At 42.8% G+C, this 25087-nt stretch overlaps 1 protein-coding gene across 1 annotated transcript in view; it reads right to left on the bottom strand.

Annotated features, from left to right (window-relative positions):
• The window catches only part of KATNAL1 (katanin catalytic subunit A1 like 1), a 37138-nt gene extending 14615 nt beyond the window's left edge, over positions 1–22523 (bottom strand). Inside the window, exons 1-4 of the mRNA XM_041487431.1 lie at positions 22478–22523; positions 13583–13758; positions 6103–6263; positions 3976–4144 (exon numbers count right to left, since the gene is read on the bottom strand). Of these exons, the coding sequence (XP_041343365.1) occupies positions 3976–4144; positions 6103–6263; positions 13583–13744 (492 nt within the window). The 5' untranslated portion in view covers positions 13745–13758; positions 22478–22523. The remainder of the gene's footprint in view (positions 1–3975; positions 4145–6102; positions 6264–13582; positions 13759–22477) is intronic.
• Positions 22524–25087: the final 2564 nt, after the last annotated feature.

Below are 25087 nucleotides of genomic sequence, written 5' to 3'. Positions count from 1 at the left end.
GACACCTTGTCTTCCTGCAGATTCTTCCCACTGCATAGAAATGCCAAATAACCACTGTGCCTCCTACAGCCAGCCCTTCTCATCACCACCAGGAAAAGGTAATGTGTCAAATGAAAGTTCAGCCTGATCCAGTTTCTGCTGATACATCCAAATCCGTCTTCTCCTCTCCTGCTGAGCTCCCAGCTTCTAGCAGAAATTCTTGTTACAGTTTTCAAGAACACAGCTTGCTGCTCTGCACCTCTGAACATTATCCCATTTCCATGACTCCAACACAGTCATCCAATTCTTCCTGTGCAACAGCCTCATTTGCCTTTTGTGGTGATGGTGCTTCCCAACTTGGTGTCATGAGCAAATTGTCAGTGCATGCCTCTTTTTTGTGGCAAGTTAAATTGGCACAAAAATGTTAATTTAAATACAAAAAAGAGTCAAAAATTATTTGCCACTTGACTGCCACTTCTCCTTTCAGTACTGTTTGTTTATTTTCCCCTTACTGCCCAATCCCACTTTAAAATTCCTCTACACCACACACTAGATTAACAAATTGCTTCCCATGTGGTATCCGGGTAGATTGACTTCATTCTATAAGACATTAACTAGAACTCTAAAGAAATCCTGGCAGAGGCAACACCTTTGCTTAAGAAACCACATTTCATTGTATTCCACTTTTCAATTAGTTCCAAGTCTTTAGCTTTTTGCTTTTCATCCACTCTAAATTTGTTGTAAAACATATAACAATTAACAACTCCGGTTGCCTGGATCGCTTTTCCTTTCCCCTTCTCAACAGAGGCATTGTCAACACAACTCACCATTCACATGAGACAGCATCAGACTCAGTAAATTTTACTGTAAAACTGTGCTCCAAGCCCTGCAATTTCTCCCAACAGTTCTTTCAGTGTTTTCAGATGGAGATTATGCAGTCTTCCAGTCCCAATGCATGGAGGTCTGTGCTTTCACCTAAATGCAACTGTCTCATCTCGTGTCAGAGCCAGTGATGCACAAGAGGATAATCAATCAAAAATAACTTAATTTTTTAAGTCATACCTTCATTGATGTTAATATTCACTTCACTGATATGGCTGTGAAGCATTGGCTGTTTCATATCCTTCATAATATTTACTGTCCTTATCCACTGACAGTCTAAAATAATCTAAAGAGTACTGCTAAAGAAGTGCTCCACTACTTAGATATGGTATGATGCCATTTCTAAAAGACATATTGGGAGCATTCATGCTGCCTCTTTAAACTGAACTATTAAACAGAGGCTAAAACTCTTGGTAATGCTCCACCAGAAGGTACCCTGAGAACAAGCCTAATAATTTCCAGGGGAACTAAGAAGGAAAAAAAACCTTGAAAGCAGTATTTTAGGGGAAAAAAAAAAGAAGACATATAAGGATTTAGTGGATAGACACAATCTGGTGGGCTTAGTTCAAAATTATTTTATATAGCACTAAAAAAGGTAATTTTACTGGCATAGTTAGGTTAAAATTACCTATCCCAAGATGGTTACTGTCAGAATGAAAAGATGTTATGGTCTAGAGAGGAGAAACATTGAAAGAAGGCATTTGTTTCAAGTGAGACAGAACATTTCTAAAATATATGTACTATATTTACATTTACCTTGAAAAAAATATGCCTTACATTGTGGTATTATAGCCAGGACAGCATGCAACCTATTACACTGAAGTCTTAGGAATGGAAATATCTTAGGAAACATCCTAGGAAATGGATAGTTCATTACATGTTCTAAGTAGTCCTATCCTAGCACCCAAACCCAAAAACTACAGAGCTGAAACATTTAATAGGAGAAAAGACACCTGGTTACTTAATTTAAAGCTTCAGGTTTGCCCTATTATTTTTAACTGAACATGATGAGTTACCAAATCTCTTTGATTTGACATAGCAGTCTACAGAGCAAAGCTGCTTGATGGTTCAAACTCAGAAACTGAAGAACAAACACTTGTAAACTAAGAAAGGATAAAAGTGAAAGGTAAACCTATTTCATGCCTGTGTGCAAAATATAGGAAGTTGCATTAACTTCTTCCACTTCCCACACCTGGCTATATCTTCTTTCATTCAAAGTCTTTCTCAAAGGCAAATCATGGATCTCTTACAAGAACCATTATATAGCACATGAGGATTTGTAACCTGGGGTGATTTTCAGTCACATACCCCAGACAAAGGAACTAGAATAACCACCCAGGAGCTAGACAAAGGGGAATACAAGAGCACATGTATTGGAATTTTTTGAGGAGTAGACATATTTTCCTTCTGCCACCTAGTGACCAATTTATTCAGATAAGAGCAGTGTTTAAAAAGTACCACATTAAATGGAACACCTTCATGACTTTTCCTGCACCTCACAGCAGTAGTACTGCTAATCACATTATTCCTAGAGACAAGTATTATACAAGTCATGTTGTTGTAGGCTCCTTATAGTAAAGCCCTATAATGCTCATCACCGGAAAGCTTGGAGAGCAGAGTTCACCCTCATTAGAGCTAAGACTTTGAAGGCTGCCTTACACAAGCACATCTGGTGAACCTGTCACACACCATGACTCCAATTCCCCATATAGCTGGCAAATCTTTCAATAATTTCACAGATCTTCATGAGATTTTTATAGCTTGCAGGAGGCACACTTGTTATTTTAAATCTTACTGATCCAGGGTAGAGAGATTTCTAAAATGCTTGATCTGTACAGTCACTCAGTGGCACTGCTGAAAATGTGCCTGGCCCTACCTTCTGATGGTCATAAGGACTAGGATTATTTAAGACTTTTCCTGTGTATCAGAAAACAATTTATGATGGAAAAAACATATCTTAGTTCCTAAGCTGTCAAGAAGTGCAATAGAAAGGTCACAAAGGAACTAACCAAATTTTGGAAGAAAACTGGCCTAAATATTTTCTTATTCATCTCTCAAGATCTGTACAATACTGTATGCCTCCACTGTATCTTTGTGTGTCAAGAAAGTAATGCCACTTCAATACAGTCTCAGCTTGTATAATTAACACCACGGAGTCCTTGGTTCCTGACACTAACTCCACAGTTAAACTTAAAATCACAGGTGTCTCAGAAACAGCGATTTGCACACTGACATTTTTTCCAGCCACGAAACCATCCTGTTTTTGACATCACCACTTTATAGTGCATCAATGTTTCTCTCTCTTTTCTTTCACTTCAGCACTGCTTCTTTTTCATGGATCTTCAGAAGAAATTAGTCTAGTTTAATTAAATGCTTTTTCTTTTAAAACAAAACAGTTCATTTCTTTCAAAAAAGCTTCTTTCTAAACACTATAATAAATACAAAATCCCTTTAATAAACCAGAGAAAATGAAAGTTGCTTAGAGTTTGGTTTTAATATTTCTCCCTCATATCATTTTCAAATATGTAACTTCAAATAATTCGGCACAGATTTACCTATCATCAATGCCTTTATGGAACTGTTCTGAACTCCTAGGCATGCCTAAATTATACTATGGTATGGCAGAGACAATGGTATTGTGGAACTCCATTCATAATGCTTCAAGTCTAGGGAAGGGCACTGGTCTCATTTTTGCACTTTTTACATTAATATCTTTACAAAAGCCCTGTATTGGATTCCTTTAAGAACCACCAAATATGGGGGCAAAGGAGGAGAAGGGACTTAATGCCTGAATGACACTTAGATATTAGAGACAAGCCCATGGTCTTCACTCAAAGAATAAGAAACCCTCAGCAACAGGACACTATGCTTCCCTTCCTCAAAAAAACGTTACACCAAGACAGAGCAAACATGACAGAACTTTCCTTAATTTGGTGTAATTATTAATAAATATCACCACTATACATGCTTTGATCATGGGGAAAAAGAAAGCACTAAGTTTTCCCACAAGTGATTATTGTGAATTTTATTATCTGTATTAAATGACTAAGAGCGCTTCCCTTTGCCACCTGCTCCATCACAACACTTCCCTGCCAAGTTCTTTCCCACTTGTACCTTGTCATCCCTTCCCCTGGCTCTGGATTCCCTTTCGCGGCTGCCAGAAGATTTCTCCCCCTTGGACACCACGTGTGCTCTGCCCGCGGGCCCGCGGGGCTGCAGTCCTGGCGAGTCTTTCTTCAAAGATTTGCCATCTCGGTTGGGACGTTTTATCTGAGGTGGAGCCCTAACAACAGCAACCACAACAAAGACATGCTAAAAACAGTGAAAAAAAGAGCAACATTAAGAAGGAAGGATTCTAATTTGCCTTAGTACATTATTACTAAAGATTCCAACACCCTAAGCCTTATTTCCCTATATCTACAAATCCAAAACCACATTTCTGGTTCTGTCTGATACCCAAAGTAAGAAGAAAAAACACAAAAGAAAAAATTAACAACATTATCAGATCAGTACTCCCAATCAGTCTTACAACAAACCAACACCCATGTAACAATAGAGGAAACAATTTAGTAAAAGTCTTCAAATCAAATATTCCTCTGACTCCAAACCAGGAGATTATATTAGGCTACATTCACATGCACAAATTCTACAAAAACAGATGACATTCCTGGTAAAATAAAGATTTAAAAAATAGAGACATAAAAAAAAAGGTGGCTAAAATCTTTGACAGGCCCCAAAACAAAACAGGGAGGATTTTAAACAATCCGCCTACCTCTGACTTCATTCCCCTGTGTGAACATGTCAAAACATAAAAATTGCCTTGAAAGCAAAAGCAAACAGAGCTGAACTGCAACCACCTATATTTGTGTACATCACCCACAATGTCAAAGAGTATTCAGCAGTAGAATGAGGAGAAAGAATTTGGTTTTAAGACAAAGCGTCATTGTCATTTTTCTCCAGGGATTGAATTTGAAATACAGAACTAAAATAAACAGCCAGGAATGTCATCCAAATTTAATAAGTGTCCACTATTGAATCTTGTACTGATTCTTGTTTTGAGTAACTCAAAATTTGTTAACCCCAAAAACATTTTCCTGGAATATGCTTTAAATTAAGCACATTCTTAAACACATTGCTGGATACAATGGCAACATTTTGCTTTTGATGCATTTCTTTAAAGGTAACAGCAGAGAACAGTGCCTAAGTTTCCTTACTTATTTGCACAAGATTTATATTTCAGCTTAAAAGAAGCAGATGAACTATTGAGGCTTTACCACTAAGGAAAATACAAGAATAAATACATCTTGAACTTTACATAACACTACCACAGAAAATCTGAGTTATTTCTACCACTTACAAAAGTATTCAGCATTAATATAATTTTACACTTATATTCTTAAGGGTTTTTTTTTTTTTTTGAAAAGCAAAGATCTTTTTGACAATCATAAAGCACAGAAAATTAAAAATAAACTTGACATTTCTTTCTCTTAACCAAGATCTCTCATTTTACTTTGCTCCTTTGCTTATGTGAGTATACACACATTAAAATTCTGTGCTCTTATGTTAAAAAAACTATTGGCATGATAAATGCTATTTTTGTCTGTAAACTGAATCTGTTTCCAACCAGCTCTGTTAGGTTGAAAATAGGGATTTCAGAAAATGCACAAGCATCTATTTTAAGAAATCTATTAGCTAACTGAAGTTACCTTAAATATGGTTACAGAAGAGATACACCATATGTAACAGAACATGTTTAGCAATTAAACTAACCAATGGATTAAACACAGGTTGAATTATCTGCAGCTAGGGAGTGATTTCTAACCACCACGTCCTTCAAGATCCTTCAGTTCCAGCTCCTTACAGACTTCTCAATCATCAATTAATTCTTTTGCTCAAATGAACTGAAATGGAAATGTTTTCTCCCTGCACATGAGAACATGTCACCAAAAGCCCACTTACCTCTGCAGCAGACTCTAGTTCCAGGCACTTAATTACTCCTACCAGAATAAAGGAGTGACTCTCCTTAGAATGTCAGAAATAAATCTGACTGTAGTTTAAATACTTTTTTAGATTACTTAGATTTACTAGAATTGGATTTACTCTTTATTACAAGTGACTAAATTAAATGTAATAAAAGTGTAAATTAAATGTGATTTTCATGTTACAGAAACATTCAAAAACAAATATAAAATTATGGTGAGCCACCTTTATTCCACCCACTCTGCTTGAGCCTCTCCTTACCTGTGTTCAGCTGGAACAGGAGGAGGCCAAACAGCTGGATCTCTGAAAGGCTCATCTTGACAGGACACAGAGATATCTGGAGGTCTGTCCATTTTAAAACTTTCTAAAGTGTTGACAATGCTCTTAACTTGTTCATATTCTTCAACTAATTCCTGTCGGACCTTGAGAAATACGTATGTTATTTAAAAATTCTTACAATTCAAACTTCAAAAAGAACCAAACAAACCAAACAAACCAAAGAAAGTACCTCAAGAACATATGCTAACCTATTTACAAACCCCAGACCTATCAGGGTGATAAGACCTTTAACAGCAGCATAAACAATTGAATCTCTGTTGGATTCATTTTCCTGCTTGTTAATGTCCCAAGCAGACATGATTGCTAACGCAGTGATCACTCTCCTGTAACATGTGCTGATGCTTGGATTTATGTGTCTATGTTGACATGTATGCACACATACTCTCACACTAGTAAGGGTGCTGTTGGCAGATCTGCAGTAATGTGCTACTATTTTGGCATAAAAGATCTCTGATTACAGTCTCTGATGTCCTAGTTATAAATCCAGCCAAATCATTAAAATATAATATTACAAAATGAACACTGTGAGGAGCATAACATTAGAGTGTGTCCAAAGGAGAGCAACTAAGATGGTGAAAGGATGAGGGCAAGACTTATGAAGAGCAGCTGAGGTCACTTGGCTTGTTCAGCTTGGAGAAGAGAAGGCTGAGGAGTGACCTCACAGTGGTCTACAACTTCCTCAAGGCGGGCAGCAGAGAGGGAGCTGCTGATCTCCTCTCCCTGGGGCCAGAGATGGAATAAAGCTGCATCAGGGCAAGTTCAGACTGGACATTAGGTTCTTCACTGAGAGGGTGGTCAGCCACTGGAACAAGCTCCCCAGTAAAGTAGTCATGGAACCAAGTCTGCCAGAGTTCAAGGAGTGTCTAGACAATGCTCTTAGTCATGTGGATTAGTTTTAAGTAGGAGCAGGGAGTTGGACTCAATGATCCTTATGACATTCTTCCAGCTTGAGAGTTTCCACCATGATTTTATTAATATATGTGACTGTCACCAGCAAGATACTGGCATGGACAGAGGGAAAGAGAAGGGTAAACCCCCAAGGCCCTGAACAGATCTTAAAACACTGTATTTACTTTACCAGAAGGTTTATGAACACCTGTACAAAAAGACCCTTAAGTACAGGAAGATCTTGATCATTTCACAGGGCAAAGCAGCCTTCTTGCTCATTCCAGATGGGGTAACTGTATCTTTCCAAAGACACAAAACATCCAGCTCAGACAGGATTATTCCTGCCCTGCTTTGCTCTCTTTGCTTTCTCATCACACAATCAGTGGACACATTCCCCAATGTGAGAGCTTCCAGCTGAGTTACAAATGTGATTGATTACTAACTTGGTTCCTTCAAACTGTCTTCACACACATCCCTCCTGTCCAAAAATAAATCCAGCCAAACAGCTGCTGTGAGGTACAAAAGAATGATACAGCATAAATCCTCCAGGGCACCACTCCACAAGAGACAGCAACTTCCTACTCCAGTGCTCCAAGAGTACTGACAGGATTCCTTCCATCAGCCTTCCAACACATGCAGAGAAATTGGTGGAAAACAACTTTCTAGCACTAACAACCAGAGTGCTGTCATTCACCTCATGGACCAGCAAGAGGATGACATCTGAAAACTGAGGGAAAGTGACCATTTAATGCCTTGGAAGATGAAAACAGACTAATGTCTGCCAGCCATCTCTTAGCCTGGCCTGAGCAGACCAGACTCTGAAATACACACCCTATTTCTTAGTCAATACCTGGCAAATCAACCCACAAGGAATCCTCCACGTGTGGACCACAAAGGAAAACCAGCCATAAACTCCTAGAGGCCTTAAAGAAACTGACTCAAACGAAATATGTGCAGAAAGACTTCCTTGCAGTTGAGAAACAACCCTGACATGGGCCAAAAAAGGTTGTGCCACAATTATGAAGTTGACTGAGCAGTGTCTTTCAGTGATCACTGCCACTCTGAAGCAACCTAGGAAGGCTGCAAATGGAAAAATCCCTGCTTTAGTCTCACCCAGTCTCCTTGTCCCCCATCTTACACACCATTATGTGCCAGAACCCTTAGGAGGCACCAGCTCAGGTTTTAGAGAGTCTGAAGAAAGCTTTTAAGTTATTTATGTTTAAGCAGTTTCAAGAGATAGTGTGCCAATTAGCAGCTCACCACTGCCAAACAGAAAACACTCCTTTCACCACTTCTTCCCAACCACACTCTGCCCCTGCTCTTCTGCATTCAATTCTGGCACCTCAATATAGTAAGACAATTGGCAAAATGGCAAAAAAATTGGCCTAGGAGGGTAAAAAAAAAAAAATAAAGGACACTTTGGGTGGGTTAGCAAGCTGCACATGCACACCATCCTGTGATCAGGTAAATCCCAGGAAAAAAAAAGGAAAGTGAGCAGAGGAGGAAGAGAAGCTGGCACAGATGAAAGGAAGAAAAGGTAGGGAAGAGCTTGGCCTCTCTAGGCACGGCAGGATGTTAGCTGGATTCAGCTGCCATGTGAAGCTGCCTGGTCCCCAGAGTCAGGCTCTGGTACAGCCCCTACAGTTGCCCCTACCAGCCACATCACCCCGTCTGGGCACTGGGTGACGTTGGAAGGCCCAATAAAAAGCCTTTCAGCCCATGGGATGGCCGCACAGCTTTGTTTTGACATGCCAACCCCAAGAATTTCCAGTAACCAAGCAGAAAACACATCCTATCATATGGGTATAAAACACAGGGAACAAGAATTGAGTTCACTCATTCTTAGTGGTAGTTACAAAACCCATTTCGGGGAGTACCTCTGTATTTCATAATCTGGCAACTGTTACACCTTTTCCATTACCACCTTTTATTTGCTATACTAGAGCTATACCATAGCTCTAGCATAGCAAATAAGTATAGCTAGAACTATACTTCTATACCCATTGCAATAAGCATGGGTATTTGTGCCTTGGTAAATACAAATAATGTGTGGGATTTTTCTTTTGCTGAAGAAAAACTGATCAAGTTTATCTCTAGGTGTTTTCCAAACCTGAAATTACTACCTGCAATTAGTGTTAGTTATTCAACAAGTCCAATCTTTTAAAAAGTGAAAATAAAAGATCCCTAAACCATATCCAAAACAGGTATCCTGCAACCCTGTCTGATCCCATGGAGTGAAGGTATAGCTCCTATAATGACACCTATTCATGAGTTACCCACAGAACGTTTCTTAATTAATGGCAAGGTAACCTACTAATGAAAAAGGCATGAAGCAAAAAACACAAAAGCACAGATTAACCAAAATGTGTTTGAAATAACAATAATAAGAATTTACCCTTTATTCTTTAAGCAGGAATACAGTGCACCTAATCAGTGCACCTGCACCAATGACCACAGTCAGTCAGGGTGCCTTGCTGGCTGCTCCAAGCACTCAGGGAATCATTGAACTCCTGCCTGATCTCCAGTGGAGGCCCCTGTGCTCTCAGCTCTTGTGCAACACAGAGCACATGGTTCTAACACGCAGCAGGTTTTGCTTGACAGCCGCTGGCCTTGTCGTAAGCCAGTACTATCTCCCAGGGGCACGCTCCGCTGTCATTCTGCAGCTGCTGAACTGTCACTGAAGCTGCTCGTTCCTACAAGCCAGCTGTCTAGTAAAAACACTGCAACAGCCAAGAAACTCTCTCAGAATAAACAGGGAGAATGTCAACACAAGTAAAGTTCACAGTAGTGGACATGAGACTAAACCCACCTTTTAGTTTTGGTAAAGATGAGTTGCTTCTGATTTTCTATCTTTCCAGTCCCAGCCTGCATTTACATGAATTAATAAGCCTACCTGTCAGCCTAACCTCAAAGCACAACAAAGTAACTTTTTCTTTTTTAAATGAGCTCAGGAGGCCTAGGAGTGAAGATGCAAATGGAGCTACACTCAGCCAACCCAAGTGCCAGCTAGGAACCGGATGCAAAACAAGTATGGGTCTCGAGAGCAGGTCACCCTGATATTCCCAAGATAAACCAGTCAAGAGATGATCAATGGCTGTGAATTTCCCATGAAGTCAGAGGAATTCTTATGCTGTCATGTCTCTGCTTTGTTGGATCCTCAGCATGCATCTTTTGCCCTGTTTAAGATCTGCAGGGTGTGCTAGACAGTAACAAAATCCCTCTTCCCTGGTTAGCACTGATTTGGAATTCCCAGAAGCAGTATTGCATCAACTGTAGCTGAACGACTCAGTTGTTTTCAGAGGAGAAGACATTAACATGTTCATATTCCTCCTCATCCTAACCATCAGCTCCAAGCAGGAGGAATCCTCATAGTCAAGATGTCCAGTTGCAAAGCTCAAGCTGTCTCTCAGTGTGACGTGAAATACAGCCCAACAAATACTTGCACAGAACATCATTCTGTCCAGACCAACCTGTAGCAATTTTAAAACAATGACACCCATGCAAAGAGAGGTAGATCAAGAGCATTTGGGAATCTGACCCAAAATCCCAACTACTTCTAGTTCACCTGGGCTTTGACATTGCTCAAACTACTGAGAAAATCCTCTGTCATACACAAGGCAACAAAGCAGATCCATCAGGCGTGAGGTACCTATGCGGGATGGAGCACCCACTGTTGAGAAGAACAACGGTGCAGGTAAGAGATGTAAGTTGGTCAGCTGCACAGCCACAGCTGGAACCATTCTTTGAGATGTTCCTCAAATGAACATTTTTGTTTTACAACGGAACGTGTCCACAAACACACGAAACTTAGTTCACTGCCTCAGAAGTATCAGTAGGACAAAAACCCTGTTAAGTGAGCTGCACACAAAATATACAGAAAGGAAGGGGTAGGATGCTTCACACTGACACAGCATCCCAGGAATCCTTCAAAAGGATTGTGAATGTGTATGCAGACAGTACGTCCCAGAGAAGAACTAGTTTAAGTAACATTCTTTGCCTTTGAGCACTTACCTACATGGACATTCAAGAGTAAAAGTTCTACCTACACAGTGTTAGTGGTTGCTAAACTCCAGCTCCAAAAGACACCAGTGGTATTATCCTCTCCAGATTCCTCAGATGATGGAGAAGCTGAAAAACCTGAAGAACAGGCTAGTTCCATATGCTTGAGGAGACAGAATTTCAGGTAAAAATCAACTGCATTAATCCCCTTAACCATGACCTAAGGCTTGCTTTGCTTCTCAAGCCACTTGCAAGAAACACACTGGTACGGGAATCTTTTCCTTCTGCACATTACTGGTACCAAGTGGGTTGGACCTGAAATTTGCTAAACTTACATAATGTGTATGGCATAACTCTTTAATGAGAAAGATCTAAAATTAACAACTAGATATTGCTTTAATACTGTGAATGAATGTTACTTGTGATCCAACTTCTCAGTTAAATTTTTTTCAGAACAGGTTATCATTTAAGACAGCTCCTTGCCTGTGACTGACAGTTTGAATGTAGCTGCTGTTGGAGCTGGAAAGTAGTGCTAACATCCACATCATCAGACTCCCTCTTAGTCTGTCTCAAGGAGTGAGAAAGCACAACAATTATTTAGAAAGAGTGGGTAAAGAAAGCAGGTCTATCTCTATAGGTCTCACCAAAACTTGCAAGCTCTGGTATGGAAAAGCTAGTAGTTCCAGGGCTGCATCATTTGCTCTTGGGCTGTATCATTTTGTTCCCATAAATGAATGAGAAAGCAAATAACCTAGGAATGAAGCTCTTAATTTTTTTTTTTTCAGTCACACTTCTTACTTTTGGCTGTTTGTCTCTGAGCCTGACACCAGTAACAGCAAATATTCTGACAAAGCTCATCTGCCACTACTGTGTTGGGAAGTTTCAGAATTAACATGAGTGCACAGCATGACAGACGCTACCCCACCTGCTGTAGATCTTACTTGGGACAGATCTCTAAAGCATTTATGTGACATGGTCAGGAGCAATTCTTCTTTTGCCTAAAGGGGATAATTTCTGAGAAGGTGCCAACTTCAGATCCTCTGCTGGAGAGACAGCTGCCTTCCCTAGGGAATGAATCCTGGAAACTGTGTTAATGGTGTTTGTACTTGAGGTTTGTCTCCAATGTGCAGCACACATTCCATGGTGCACAGACTTCTCTGAAGCAGTTCAAACAACACACAATAACATGAGACTTGAGTGACCTTCACAACACAAGAGTTGTTGAAAGTTTATTGGAAGAATCAGTGTCATCAGAGGAAACACTAAATACTAGATGTGAAGACAATGCAGTGGTTCAGCTGCAGAATGAGGAAATCCTCATGCTCTACCTTCACATCAGCTACAAGTTTGGCAGGAACTAAGAACAGGTACTGGGCATGAGCACCTTGTATCAGCATGCCCTGGGGTGGGAAAAAGCTTGAATACAAGTACTTGAATGTGAATATCTCCTATACAACACCCAGCTTACTACATTACCAGGAAAACTATCTCTGCTGGATGTACATGCACATGCTTTGCAGACAAGCTCTTCCTAACAGAATTCTACAGTTCTATGATAAACACCTATGAACAGTACTGTTACTACAAAGTGATTGTTAACAGTGTTGTACTTATCAGTACACAAAATACTCTATGTTAGTGTCAGAAGTTTCAAACACAAACCCATAAACAAATCATCTGCTGCAATAAAAAAGAAAATTTGCTTCTGTTTTTAGGTGATATCATTTAAACATATGATATTTAGAAAAACTCTTACTGAAATCCTCTCTTTGGCTACCTAGTGAAAAATTGTATCTTTCATAGGAGATACATTATTCTTTCAAAACAGTCTTTATGCAACACTAATTCTTTACTCTAGGAAACATCTTTATATGGTTTTCCTCCTTTTTATATTTATAGAACACAGTTTGTACCATGAAAAATGGGCCAAAAAAATGTGAGGAAGACTTAAATACTGAAAGTAATGAATAGATGGGGTTCTTATATGTCACCTGCAGATTGCTTCCATGGCTTCAACAGTACTCTGTCTAGCAGGGAGATGGATGTGCAAGACTCAGGCTAAGAGTATGACTTGCAGGTTTAGAAACCTGATCCAAATTTGTACACTACAGTCATTTAGTTAGCTGCTACTCAGACAACAATTCTAGTGATGCTAACCCACCCACTCACATTTTAGTTTACTGGACATAAGATGGCCAAAAGATACAAGGGGAAAAGAAAGTCCTTAATTTTTTCAAAAGCATGCAACCACAGAGAGTATGCAGACAGAAACAGACCAGGAACTAGACAGACATCCTAAGTGACAACAAAGAAAGAATTGATTCAGTTAGGACAATAAAATTCCTTTTGAACACACCATGAAAATTATTTTTTGTTGATGAATATCCATAAAATATTGTACAACAACTGTTGCCAACATCACTGAAATGTCCTCTACATCTTATAAGGTTTGGGAGGTACAGTGTGGTTTTCAAATATCAACTAACAGAATACAGTCAATCTTATTTCACCCTACCTGTTGCCATTTGCCCTTAATTGCTGGATCTCTGATCGACTGGCAATGTCTCTGGATTTGCTGGATGACACCCTGGTAATATACCATAGAAGAGTCATAATTCCCAAGGAGTGCATATTCTCTTCCTTTTTTGGCATTATCACAAATCTCTGCTAAATTCATCTTCACTCAGAAATCTAAAAGAGAACATAATTACCACAAAAAATGAATTTTACATGCTGTAGAATAATTCAGACAGTGATGCTTTAGTTTTGTTATTTCTCTCATAGCTGAATTGTGTCTTTCCAACCCTGCTCCCATCCAGTCCTGCTCTTCTACAACCATTTATGTCTGGAGTATCTCTTTACTAGCCTAAGGTTTCAGATCATGAATCGTAACTCTTTTATAGTGATTAAAAACACAACTTCTTTGCTGCCTTTGGCCCCAATCCTGTTACATTAATGAAACAAAATTAAATGCCCTTCCCACGCTGAAACTAACAAACTCAACTTTAATTTGTAGATCACCACAATGTATTAGCTGCCATCAGCTGTGAATCACAAATCACACGAGGCATTAAATTGCTTTTTATTCTGTTGTACTACATACGTGCCTAAATGTGCCAACCAGCATCAGGGATGTCTGCACTTCACACTTTCAAGAGCCCTCACCCTAATGAGATTATGATACGGTTGAATGACTGCTCCACTATAGATGAAGTTGAGAGCCTCATTCTGTTTAAATATTCTTTCAAAGTACTCCAGCATCCACATGCTGACTTGAATTTTTTCATTAAATTTAACATGTCACTTTGGGATTTATGGTGGAGTTAGCAATCCAAATTTAACATTCCTTAGAACAGTGATTCCCAAAGTACAACCTTCCCCTAGTCCTCAAATTGCATCATGACTTCAAGGCAGACCCATAGCCCAGCTTTTCCCAGTAACCAGTCAAGAAAGCAATAACCCAGACATTCAGAATTAAGCTGTGTTGTACAGCTAGGTTTGTATTTAAGGTTCAGGATTGAAGCAGTGCCTGCCCTTTTATCTGAACCTCATGTGACCCAAAGTTTAGGTCCCCACCACAGAAAGAGTATCAGTTCCTTTCCCTTGTGCTCTCAGTACATGTGGGGGTCCCTGACATTCAGCAAGATATAAACCTCTGGAAATGCAAACTAAAAAATTGCAATTCATAGCTATGCAATGCAGAGTTGAATTGAGCAAGAGGGAGGAGATCAGCTCTGGAGCGTGGTCCACTAGCTGTATCAAGGGTTTGGCAAGACCAAGGAGGTGAAGAAGAAACTGGGAAGGAGGGATACAAGCACAGTTCAGGCTACACAGCTGAAAACAGCCCATGCTACAGGAGTGCACACTGAAGGAACAGGTGGCAGCAGATAGAAGCCAGAACAGGGAGAAGCAACCTTTTACATCCCAGTGGGTTATAAAAATGTTAGTAGGTTTTATAAACAGACAGGACTAGAGCAAGATGGCATTAAGGAGGATGTATCTTATGCTTTTGTACTCCCTTGCGCTTAGCAAAATTCAAACCCATGACAAGTTAAACAGACATCCACATGAAATTCATTCTGCCCTGAGCAAACACACGCTGCACCTCCCAAGGGTGCCACACTGACAGACCTAACTGCTGCCTTCAGCTGCACACCAGGTCTGCTCCACCACCTCATCACTCCTGCTCCCTGCAACAAAGCCATGGAAACCTGCCACCCTCACTTAAACCCACAGGTCACACATCTTGCATGTGGCTGATGACTCTGATAGCAAGAACATGCTGCTGCCCTGCAGCTGACACTGCACCAAGCACAGCAGGACTTACTGGGGCTTCACTTGTCCTCATGCTGTGCTGCACATTTCAGCTCGCACAGCATTCCCGCTGGCTGTTGCAAACTACAGGGCAGGAGAAAATCTAAGGTGGAAAGGGTGGCAACCCTAATTTTGTTTCCTGACATAGGCAGGATACATCATTACCAAGATCTGGATTAGTTGCAACAAAGATAATTTAATTTTTAAATACAAAAGATTGTAACAAATAGGGGAAAAAAAGTGATGTCACTCACATTGCACAGGAAATGCACAAAATAATAGGAACTGAAGATAGTTTGTTACCCATTCAGATCTCATGAGTCAGCTTAGAAATGAACAGAACACCATGTGGGGCAGAAGCCACTGGCCTGTCTTCAAACACATCCAGGTTAGGAACTGCTTCACAACCAGCCTGTCACCATTACGAAAAAACATTCCTCAAATCTCTGGAGGTTTTCCGCACATGTAGTGTAAGACAGCAAGTAAATAAAACATTTCTAAGGAACTGCTGAATTCAATTCCTCGAAATCCATGAAACAGAACACATACTTGCTTTACAACCTCTCATTGCTCTTTATTACAGCTAGTTCCCACCCTCTGGGCATATTTAACTCCCTTTTGCCTTAAGAGGGCTGATACAACCAACTCCCCTTAATTCCAGAAGAGTCTCCTGCTCACCAGAGGAGACAACCTCTTCATCTCTTCTGTGGTGGAAGTTGGGTCAATCCACAGGCAGGAGGCAAGCCATAGGAGCCATGTAAATATGTGCCCACCTCAGGACAGTGGTTAGACAAGGAAGGTGAGGCAGGATGCAGAAAAATATACACAGTTTTAAAATTGCAGGAGCAAACCAAATAAGACTCTCCTGTTTCCTCCAGCTACCAAGAGTTTGGGGGCTTCTGGTCTCATGCTTGTGATGCCAAAGCCTACGCATGAGCTTGATGTCTGGTGTGTCACACTGAAGAGCTCATAAAACACTGACAGGCACTGAAACTTGGAGCATGGAGGGAGGCTGTGGGTTTAAGTGAGGGTGCATGTACACCTATGTACCTCCTGAGCGGTCAATACCTCCAGAGCTAGGCTGACAAAAGCCCCTGGATTTTTCTCGTGGATTCAGGCACTTCAGTTTTTACTCATCACCTACCCTAGACACCAAAGGTGTCATATAGCTTGAAAATGTGAATATAGTGTCACCCATTTACCTGACCTTTATTTGAAGCAGCAGCTATAGGCCTCAGTCCTAAATCAGTGCTTTCCTGGAATCCCAGGCAGCTCTCTGAGATTCTACTGCTATTTAAAACTAATGCTAAAAATGGTTCAAACAAACTACAAGCCTCCTATGCACACCCGTGAAGGTAAAGTTACTTCAGAATAACCAAAGCAAATCAAAACAACTAAGTCCAAAATCAAGAAAAAAATAAATTTTTGGATGGAATTATTTCCTGTGTTGTTTTCTGGTCATCCCATTCTTCGATGTCAGGGATGGGGAGGGAGGGGGAAGTAACTACAGCTAGGTGAGGACCTTTCCATGTTATGTACTCACTCTTTATTATCTGTTCTACATTGTATTATCGAGTTCATACAACATCAGAGACATCCAAGGAACCAGAAATACAGAAATCATAAATAAAGCATTTTGTTGTTTGTTATCTGGATCTTTGTTTAGATATTTAATTTTCCTACCACACCACAGCCACATCTTTTAAGTAAATATACAGCCAGGAACAACTGTTGTCAAGTACATTTAGAACAACTTACCCACTACTTGTGACACCAGCTTTTCATTCTACCATTGTGTGGTTCTCTCCTGCACTAGACCGTAACACCTCCACTGCAAGTCAAGATCCTTGGAGATTCCTCAGTTCACGGATCATTGACAAGAAGAGACATTACAGACATTCATGTCGGCATAGCTGCCACACATAGGGTCTTAAACCCACTTGTTAAAAACCCTGCAGCAGCCAGGCTAAAAGGTCACAGGGGATATTAATCTCTGTTCTTTGGAGCATAAGCTGGGCTGATCCCTATCTGGGGTCAGAAAAGAATTTTTCTCCCAGAATTAAAGCAATGCACAATTGAGCAAGATCCAAAAGGCAGTCTCTACTTTAACATTAAAGCATTACACACACAAACATATCCATGGGCAGATACAGTGACTGTGTGGATGACAGGCAAAGGGGGACAGCTTAGCACTGTTCCCAACTTGTGTGCAACACCAGTGGGAATGGATTCAGGACTGGCCCCCTTCAAACCATCTCTGTCAGTGCTATCTCACCAGTCTTACCAGAGGCAGCAAATGCTCTCCCCTGTAGAGGGTGTCTGCAGCAGGGCTTTTCCTCTTGCTTGATCCCAAACATTCACTCTGCAAGTGCCAAAATGGAAGGCATCTGCTATCTTTCTATGTCTCTTTTATGCATGTGTTTTGACACAACCAGTGACACCACTGCATCCCATTTTCTCCACAGGCTCTTGACTCTTGCACAGGATGGAGTACTCTCATTAAATGAGCTGTTAGACACTTTTGCTTTATTCTCATTGTTTCAATACTCACATCAAGCCTTACTTAATACCTACTAATCAGACTTTTCTCCAAATCAGATGCTAATTCCCCACTGAGAGGGCTATACCATACGTGGATTTTCCTGGACATGTGTCTTTCTCTGACCAAAATTTTATCCAGGCAAAACAAAAACATTCCACAGCTTCCTGAGATTGCTGGACATATGCTCTCACATCATGGCAGCCCTGCAGTACTGCTGACTGGACAGCTGAACATCTGGAAAGGCCTGGACATACGCTGATGAAGACTGGCTACTAACCCTGTTTCTCATTTTCTGTAAATCAGCCGTGCGTGATGTTGGGCATCCCGAAATGCAATGTAAGAGTTACAACTAATGTCACAAGACAGAGAGTCACACTGTTAGGCACCATCTACTGAATACAGTGCTTATGACTGAGGTATGACTGTACACTTTCCACTTCAACAAGGCAGAGCCAGGATGACTGTCTGCCACCACACAATCCCAGAACAGGTCAATTGCCACACAGAGCAAAGCAAGGAAGAGAAGTCCACTGTTGAGAGGTTTTGATTTTTTGGATTTATACACTTTTCATGTGCAACCATTTCCATTATCAGACTCTAAGTCATAAACTGAAGTTGTTTTTTCTTCAAATTCCTCTTACTGCTTGGAAGTTTTTCGTTACAGTTAATTGAAACCTGCCCTTCTTAGGTTAAAGCCATATCGATTTTGTAAGCCAGCTTTGACCAGTTTCAAACAGCTCTTTCTCCCTCAACTTTGTCTTCACTTAAAATAGCACAACGATCTGATTTTCAGTCTTCTCTTAAAACTTACAAATTGTTAAAACAGAGACATGTAACAATGCTTTACCTGAGAAAGCATAAACAGCAACACTAACTGGAACATTGTCAGAGGAAAAAAAAAGTGTTTTTCCCCGCATGACATGTGACTTCTACTAGAAGCCTACAGAATTCTACTTCTGACAGAAATACAGACTATTTTTTCTTACATGCTTGATACATTTTATTTGATTTTTAAGAATAAGATATTAAAAAAAGCAATAATTAAAAGAACTTAAATAAATCTTTCCTGCTTTATTATAAAGATTATGTCTTTCATTTTGGTGTTGGGTGCAGAACAACTGATCTTCATTGCCAATAAGTATCTGTCCCTGTTCAGAAGCAATTGCTGATGCTGCAGACATTGCGTTTGCATGACAAAAACAACATTTTAACTGATTATTGTCAGATAAAAAACAAACAAACAAAAGGCTTGCCAAGTTCCATAGCTAAATCCATCTTTCCCTGTTAACATGGCTTTGTTTGAACATGCAGCTGTGGTCCCATGGACTGGTGTGAAAACTAACGATCATGACTTCACAGGATCACGGCTCCTGTTAAAAACATATCTGTAAGTAAGGACATGGCTCAGTTCCAGCAGATTTGAATCGAAACTACATGTAAATGAATCAAAGATGAGAAATGTGTTATGCCAGTGCTGTTTTTTCTTTTTGCTGTGTGCATTAGCAGTGACAAGGCTGGCTACAATTGCAGCAGCAGCAGCATTGGGGTTGCAGCAGGTTATGCCATTTTTTAAAGCAGTACAGACACCAGATAAAACACACACACACACACATATATATATGGTCCAGGAAACTCCAGGAAATCCAGCACCAAGGGATCTCTTAATTCAGTCAACTGCTTTCTGCTAACTGGTTTTTGGCCTCTTTGCATTGAAACTCTGTTTTGCAATAGCAGACATAGAGTTAATGTGGAAATGTGTATGGAAGTGGGAAAGAGAAGAAGCATGCATGCAGGCCTCAAACTATTTTTGTGTGCATTCTTAACTTGAAACAGAGATTTACTTTGAGTGCAAGTGAAAAAAAAAAGTCTTCAAATGAAGTAAAGACATTCACCACAGGTTAAAAGGAATCACATAAGAAAACACTAAATAGGTAGCCAGTCTTTTAATTAAAGATTAATTTCGATATTTAAATTAGAGATTTCATTAGTTTGGTGAACCAAACAGAAAGCATCCTGGAGAATGAAACAGCCATATGCAGAGCCTTTGAAGTACAGTTCTCTGAAGAAGCAGAAAGGAGAATCAGAGATGGCTGTTCTATTCCTAAAACTGAGTGTGAACCGTATCCTTCTCCAAGCACCTCATACTCCAGTTTCAGACACATCCATATGGCCCCATCACCACTACCTGGGGTAATGAGGTGTTCATTAGCAAGGCTGGGCAACAAAAAGAGCTGAAACAAATGCTGTGGGGCGCTCTGGGGAGTGTAACTCCACACACACATGGGTCAGGCAGCGACAGGCTTGCCAGCTTCTGTTCTATCTTAGCCCTGCTGGACCCAGGTAAAATGCAACACCACAGTCAACCCCTCCTCTGACAGGATGCAGGGCCCAGAGACCTGAAGGATTCTGTAGGGCCTGTCTGGAACTCCACAAAGTGGAACCCAGCCCGAGTCAATAATCCTTCTGGTCCTTTGTGGAGCCACTTGCTTCTCTGCATATCATGTGTGTAAGCACTTCTGGTAGAGCAAACATGCCACCAAAGATTCCCAAGATGGTCTGTGCAGAGCCAGCTCGGGTTCAGAGCGTTTCTTAGGTCGGCTCTGTGCCAAGAAAGGCAGTGAAACCGCTCCTGCACCTGGCCCTGGATACAGCACTCCCGTGTTCCCCCCACACCAGACCACAGCCAGCTCCACAACGACTCCGTGCTGCTGCTGCTCCATTCCAGCTCAGCCAAGCTGCATCCCAGATAAGCTTTCCATGAATAATTGGAGATTTAATACACTCACAGAGGTGTTTATAACCCTGACTCATAAGGTCAGAATTTTGGGCTGAATACTTTTCCACCTCTTGAACTCCACTCTGAATGTCAAAGAATTGGCTCTTTAGGACTAAGGAAATGTAATACTTACATAGAATACATTTTTTAAAATATACATTTATATGCATATTGATGTTAGTGCTACAGACATGAAGTCTTCAGATTTCTCAGTTCATCCCCAGAAAAATCAGCTTTTTTTATTATTATTATTATTAATTACACAGAAAACCAGATAAAGGCCTATCTTTTTTTTTTTTTTTTTCTTGTATTCCATTCATTTCACAGTCTTTTGATTGGGCTTAGGTCAGGGCAGGAACTATCTCTCCCCATTACCTGCTCAAAAGCCCAGATCTCCAAGAGCCAGGCACCCCAAGCACTCTGCAGCTGCAATGTTCCCTTCTGCAGTGTGGCAAGTACCAGGAGCTGCAAGAGAGAAGCTGAAGCCTGTCTAGGATATAGCTGACATAGGGATGGGGGGAAAAGGAAGAAAAAGGAAACTGCTCAACAATCTGCAACTGCAATCAAGCATTCATTGGAAAGAAACCATCTCTGTGAAATGTGAAACTGTAGTAGGAATAGACATTCAATATTCATATACAAGAGAGTACTAATGCATGGATGCTTTTAAGATACAGATTTTCAGGAAGAAAAAATGACACCCCCTTATATACCAATCATAAACACGTGTATTTCAAGTATGATATATAGAGAAACTGTAATTTTATTCCCCCTTATGACTGTTAGAGAACATAAGATAAAAACACTAAAACTGTCAGGTGACGAAATGGAGAGAAAAGGGACAAATGCTGACATCATGACAGAATTTTTTGGGACAAAATAGAAATGTAGCAGAATAATTTTTAAAAAGTAACACTGTGTCCAGACCACCTAGTGCAACAAGCTCAACGGAGCCTAAGCATGGTAGCAGACGTGAAACTGGAAACCATAAAGGCAAACTGGTTGGAGAAACTTCCAGAGCTCCCTCTGACCATTGCCTCCTTCGTACCCATTCCCAGCCTCCGGGCTGCTCTGCCTTCTGCACAGCTCTCTGTGCCTCTGCTCCACCACTCCTCCTCCAGCACATCATCCATCCATCCATCCATCCATCCATCCATCCATCCATCCATCCATCCATCCATCCATCCATCCATCCACCTATGTTCCCACGCGCCCCTTTCCTTGTATTCTTTCTCTCCCGCACTGGCATCCAGACGCCCCAGTCCATCCTCCCCTCACCGCAGGTACCCACCCCATTCAGTGCCCTGCCCGCGCCTCCCCTCTGCAGCCGCACCGCCCCTGCGCCCACCCTCCCAGCCGGCCCTGCCGCACCGCCCCTCCCTCCAGCCCCTCCCGCCCCGGCAGCGGCGCAGGGGCTTCTCTCCCTCGCTGTTCCGCGGGAAGAGCCGCCTCAGCGCCCTCATTCCGAGGGAGCCTCCCGTCCCCACAGGGGTCCCCTCCGCAGCACCCATCTCGCCCCCTCCCCCGAGAGCGCTGGGGGCTGTAGTTTCCTCCCGCCGCCTCTCCCGGCAGCCCGTAGCGACCGGCGGAGGGGCGCGGACTACACTTCCCGGCACGCTCCGCGGGAGATGGGGGGGCGCCCCCGCCCTCCTCCAGCCTCTACCGCTGGTTTCCCCCCCATCCCCGCCGCCTCTCTCGGCGTGGCGGTGTCCGAGCCGCCTCCCGCCGCGGGCAGCAGCGCCGTGAGGGGCTGCCCCGTTCCCGGGCCCTGCCGTTACCTGGGAGAGCCGGGGGTGCGTGTCCGCGGGCGGGAGCGGCGCGGGGAGGGGGCGCAGCGCTGCGGCTCTGTCAGAGCGGGGCCGGGGGGGAGCGGCGCGGGGGGTGGGGGGGCGGGCGGGGAAGGGGGTGCGCGCGCGCGGCGACGGGCGGTTGCCATGGCGGCGGCGGCGGGCGCGGGGAGGGGACGGCACCGCCACTCCGGCCTCCGGAGCGCCTCCGCTTGTCCTGGCGGCGGGGGAGAGCGATTTTCCTAAAGGAAAACCCCGCGGCACCGCCGGCGACGGCTGCGGGCGCCGCCGCCCAGCTCGCGTTTAGCAGCCCTCGGCGGGGCTCCGCGCTGAGCATCCCCGGCGCAGGCGGGCGGAAAGCGTCCCGCTCGCTGCGGGAGCTGGAGCGGCGCGGGGCCGGCCGGGCAGCAGGGAGGGAGTGCCGGAGCCGAGCGCCCCGGCTGGCTGCTGAGCGGCCGCCGTGCTCTGCGCTGTGCTGCGCCAGGGCTCGGGGCGGGGAGGCTGAAAACACAGAGCCACAGGGTGCGTCAGGCGGGAAGCGAGTGCCGTGGGTCACCTGCTCCAAACCCCCGGCTCAGGCAGGGCCGTGCCACAGCACATGGCGCAGGATTGCGTCCAGACCCCTCTTGAACAGCTCCAGTGAGGGAGGCTCCACAAGCACTCCGGGCAATCTGTTCCAGTGCGCGGTCATTGCACAGTAAAGTTCTTCCTCATGTTCAGCTGGAACTTCCTGTGCATCAGTTTCTGTCCTTGCGTCGTGTCCTTGCAGCTGGAACCTTGCAGCGGGAAGAGCTCTGAATACACATCAGAGCCCGTTCACACTCAGAACGCAAACCTCATGTGCCTCCACCTCGTCTGTGGGAGTGTCTGTCTAGCAAATGCAGAGCATACGTTTGTCCTGTGTGCGTGCAGAAGGGCACTGGACCATCTTTGCCATAGCAGTCTAATACACTTTGATAGAACCGTAAAGGAACAGATTTAGGGATTTGCCCTGTTCCTGGACCAAAGTGGTATTTGGCGATCAGAGGCAGTCACACAGGGTGGCACCACCCAGTTTGTGTCAGCTCCTGAGGGTGAATGCTCCTGACACATGCAGGTCACTATTAATACGAGCAGCCTGGTGCCCTGCGAGGGGAGCCGTGCAGTTATAAACCTTTCTAAGGATGTAATTTCACAGTTAATGCAAGACAGCCTGTGTCTGTATTGCCACCGAAAGGGGCAGTCCTGCATTCCTCTCTGATCATGGATATGCCTTCCTGTTTGTTATTTACACCGCAGTAACACTGATGATGCCATCTGGCAAGGCAAGCCTGGGATCTGATCTGGTAGAGAGCCAGTTTTGCTCCTCCAAAAAATTAACTGAGTTCAGCTGGAACTGAAAGTTCCTGAATTAGCTGAGTCTGTAGAGCTGCTGCAGGCACAAGGAAGGCAGAGGAGATGTGGAGGCAGGAGCAGCCCATGGAATCTGCAGCCCAGTGGATCTGAGCTGTGTTTCTGTGTGCAGATGCACCACTGCAGTGAGCCCTTACTGCTGAAACTGCCTTGTGACAGCTCTGAGAGTGTCCCAGTGACAATGAATCTTGTGATCACACCTGGTAGTAGTACATGATTTCTCCGGAAAATTTCTGTTGTAGGTAGTTTAAGGCAGCAGCATGAGGTTGTATCTCGCAATAAGGTTCTCAGACGTGCTAAGTGACACAAGTGAAAGAGCAGGGATTGAAACTAAAAGCTCAGTATGCCTCTTAAACAATACAGCATGTGTGAGTGTGTCACTCATATATCTACAGATCTTGTTTCCCTCAAAATCATGTGGAGATTCTTATGTCTTTGTGAGAATTTTGGAACCGGGGCCAAAATCGTGATGAATTCGTAACAGCTGCAACTCTGGCTTCCCCCATTTCCAGATTTCTTCGAACTTGCCTGCCCATGACATCAATTCCTGCTGGTTTTCCACATACACAAAAGCATAGATGCTGTGCAGACCTTACAGAGTTCAGCCTTTCTAGGGGAGAGCAGATGACAAGTGGCCTCGTCCCAGCACTTCCATAATATCCCTTCCCACGAGACTATGTACCTCTTACCACATTAGGCAACACATTAAGTGCTTTGTCTGAGGATTGTATCCCCCAGCTAGGAAATTGTGACCCAGAGAAAGATGGTTATTTGGGTGAAATTTGTCTGGTTGGGTTTTTTTCCCCCATCCCTTTTTTTAGTAACAATTGAGTCAAGCAGGGCTGCTTCCCCTTGGCAGAGGCTCCCCGTGCTACAGCTGACCTCCCTTTTGAAAAGCAGTTGTTCAACACTAGAACAATACCAGTGCCAACCTATTTTGACCACTCTGAGGCAAGGTTTGGTAAGCATGGGTCTCCACAGTTTGCCAAGATATGCTGTGGCTGTGTCAGCAGGAAGAACTGTGTCTTCAGGCTCCTGGCCATGCACACTAGGTATATAGGGTAGTTCATGTTGGAGGGGACCTCAGAAGGTCATCTAGTCCAGCCAGGCAATCAGAAGTTCATAAACCTGTTAGTAACCCATAAGAATGATAACTTTAAGTGTGAAATTTCTTAGTCTTTCCTATTGCTGGGTCAAATTTGAGCAAAT

Source organism: Pyrgilauda ruficollis, unplaced genomic scaffold (assembly GCF_017590135.1).
Source record: "Pyrgilauda ruficollis isolate IOZ18807 unplaced genomic scaffold, ASM1759013v1 scaffold8, whole genome shotgun sequence".
Taxonomy (NCBI): domain Eukaryota; kingdom Metazoa; phylum Chordata; class Aves; order Passeriformes; family Passeridae; genus Pyrgilauda; species Pyrgilauda ruficollis.
The sequence above is the reverse complement of the archived record's forward strand: the minus strand, read 5'-3'. Positions and strand labels throughout refer to the sequence as shown.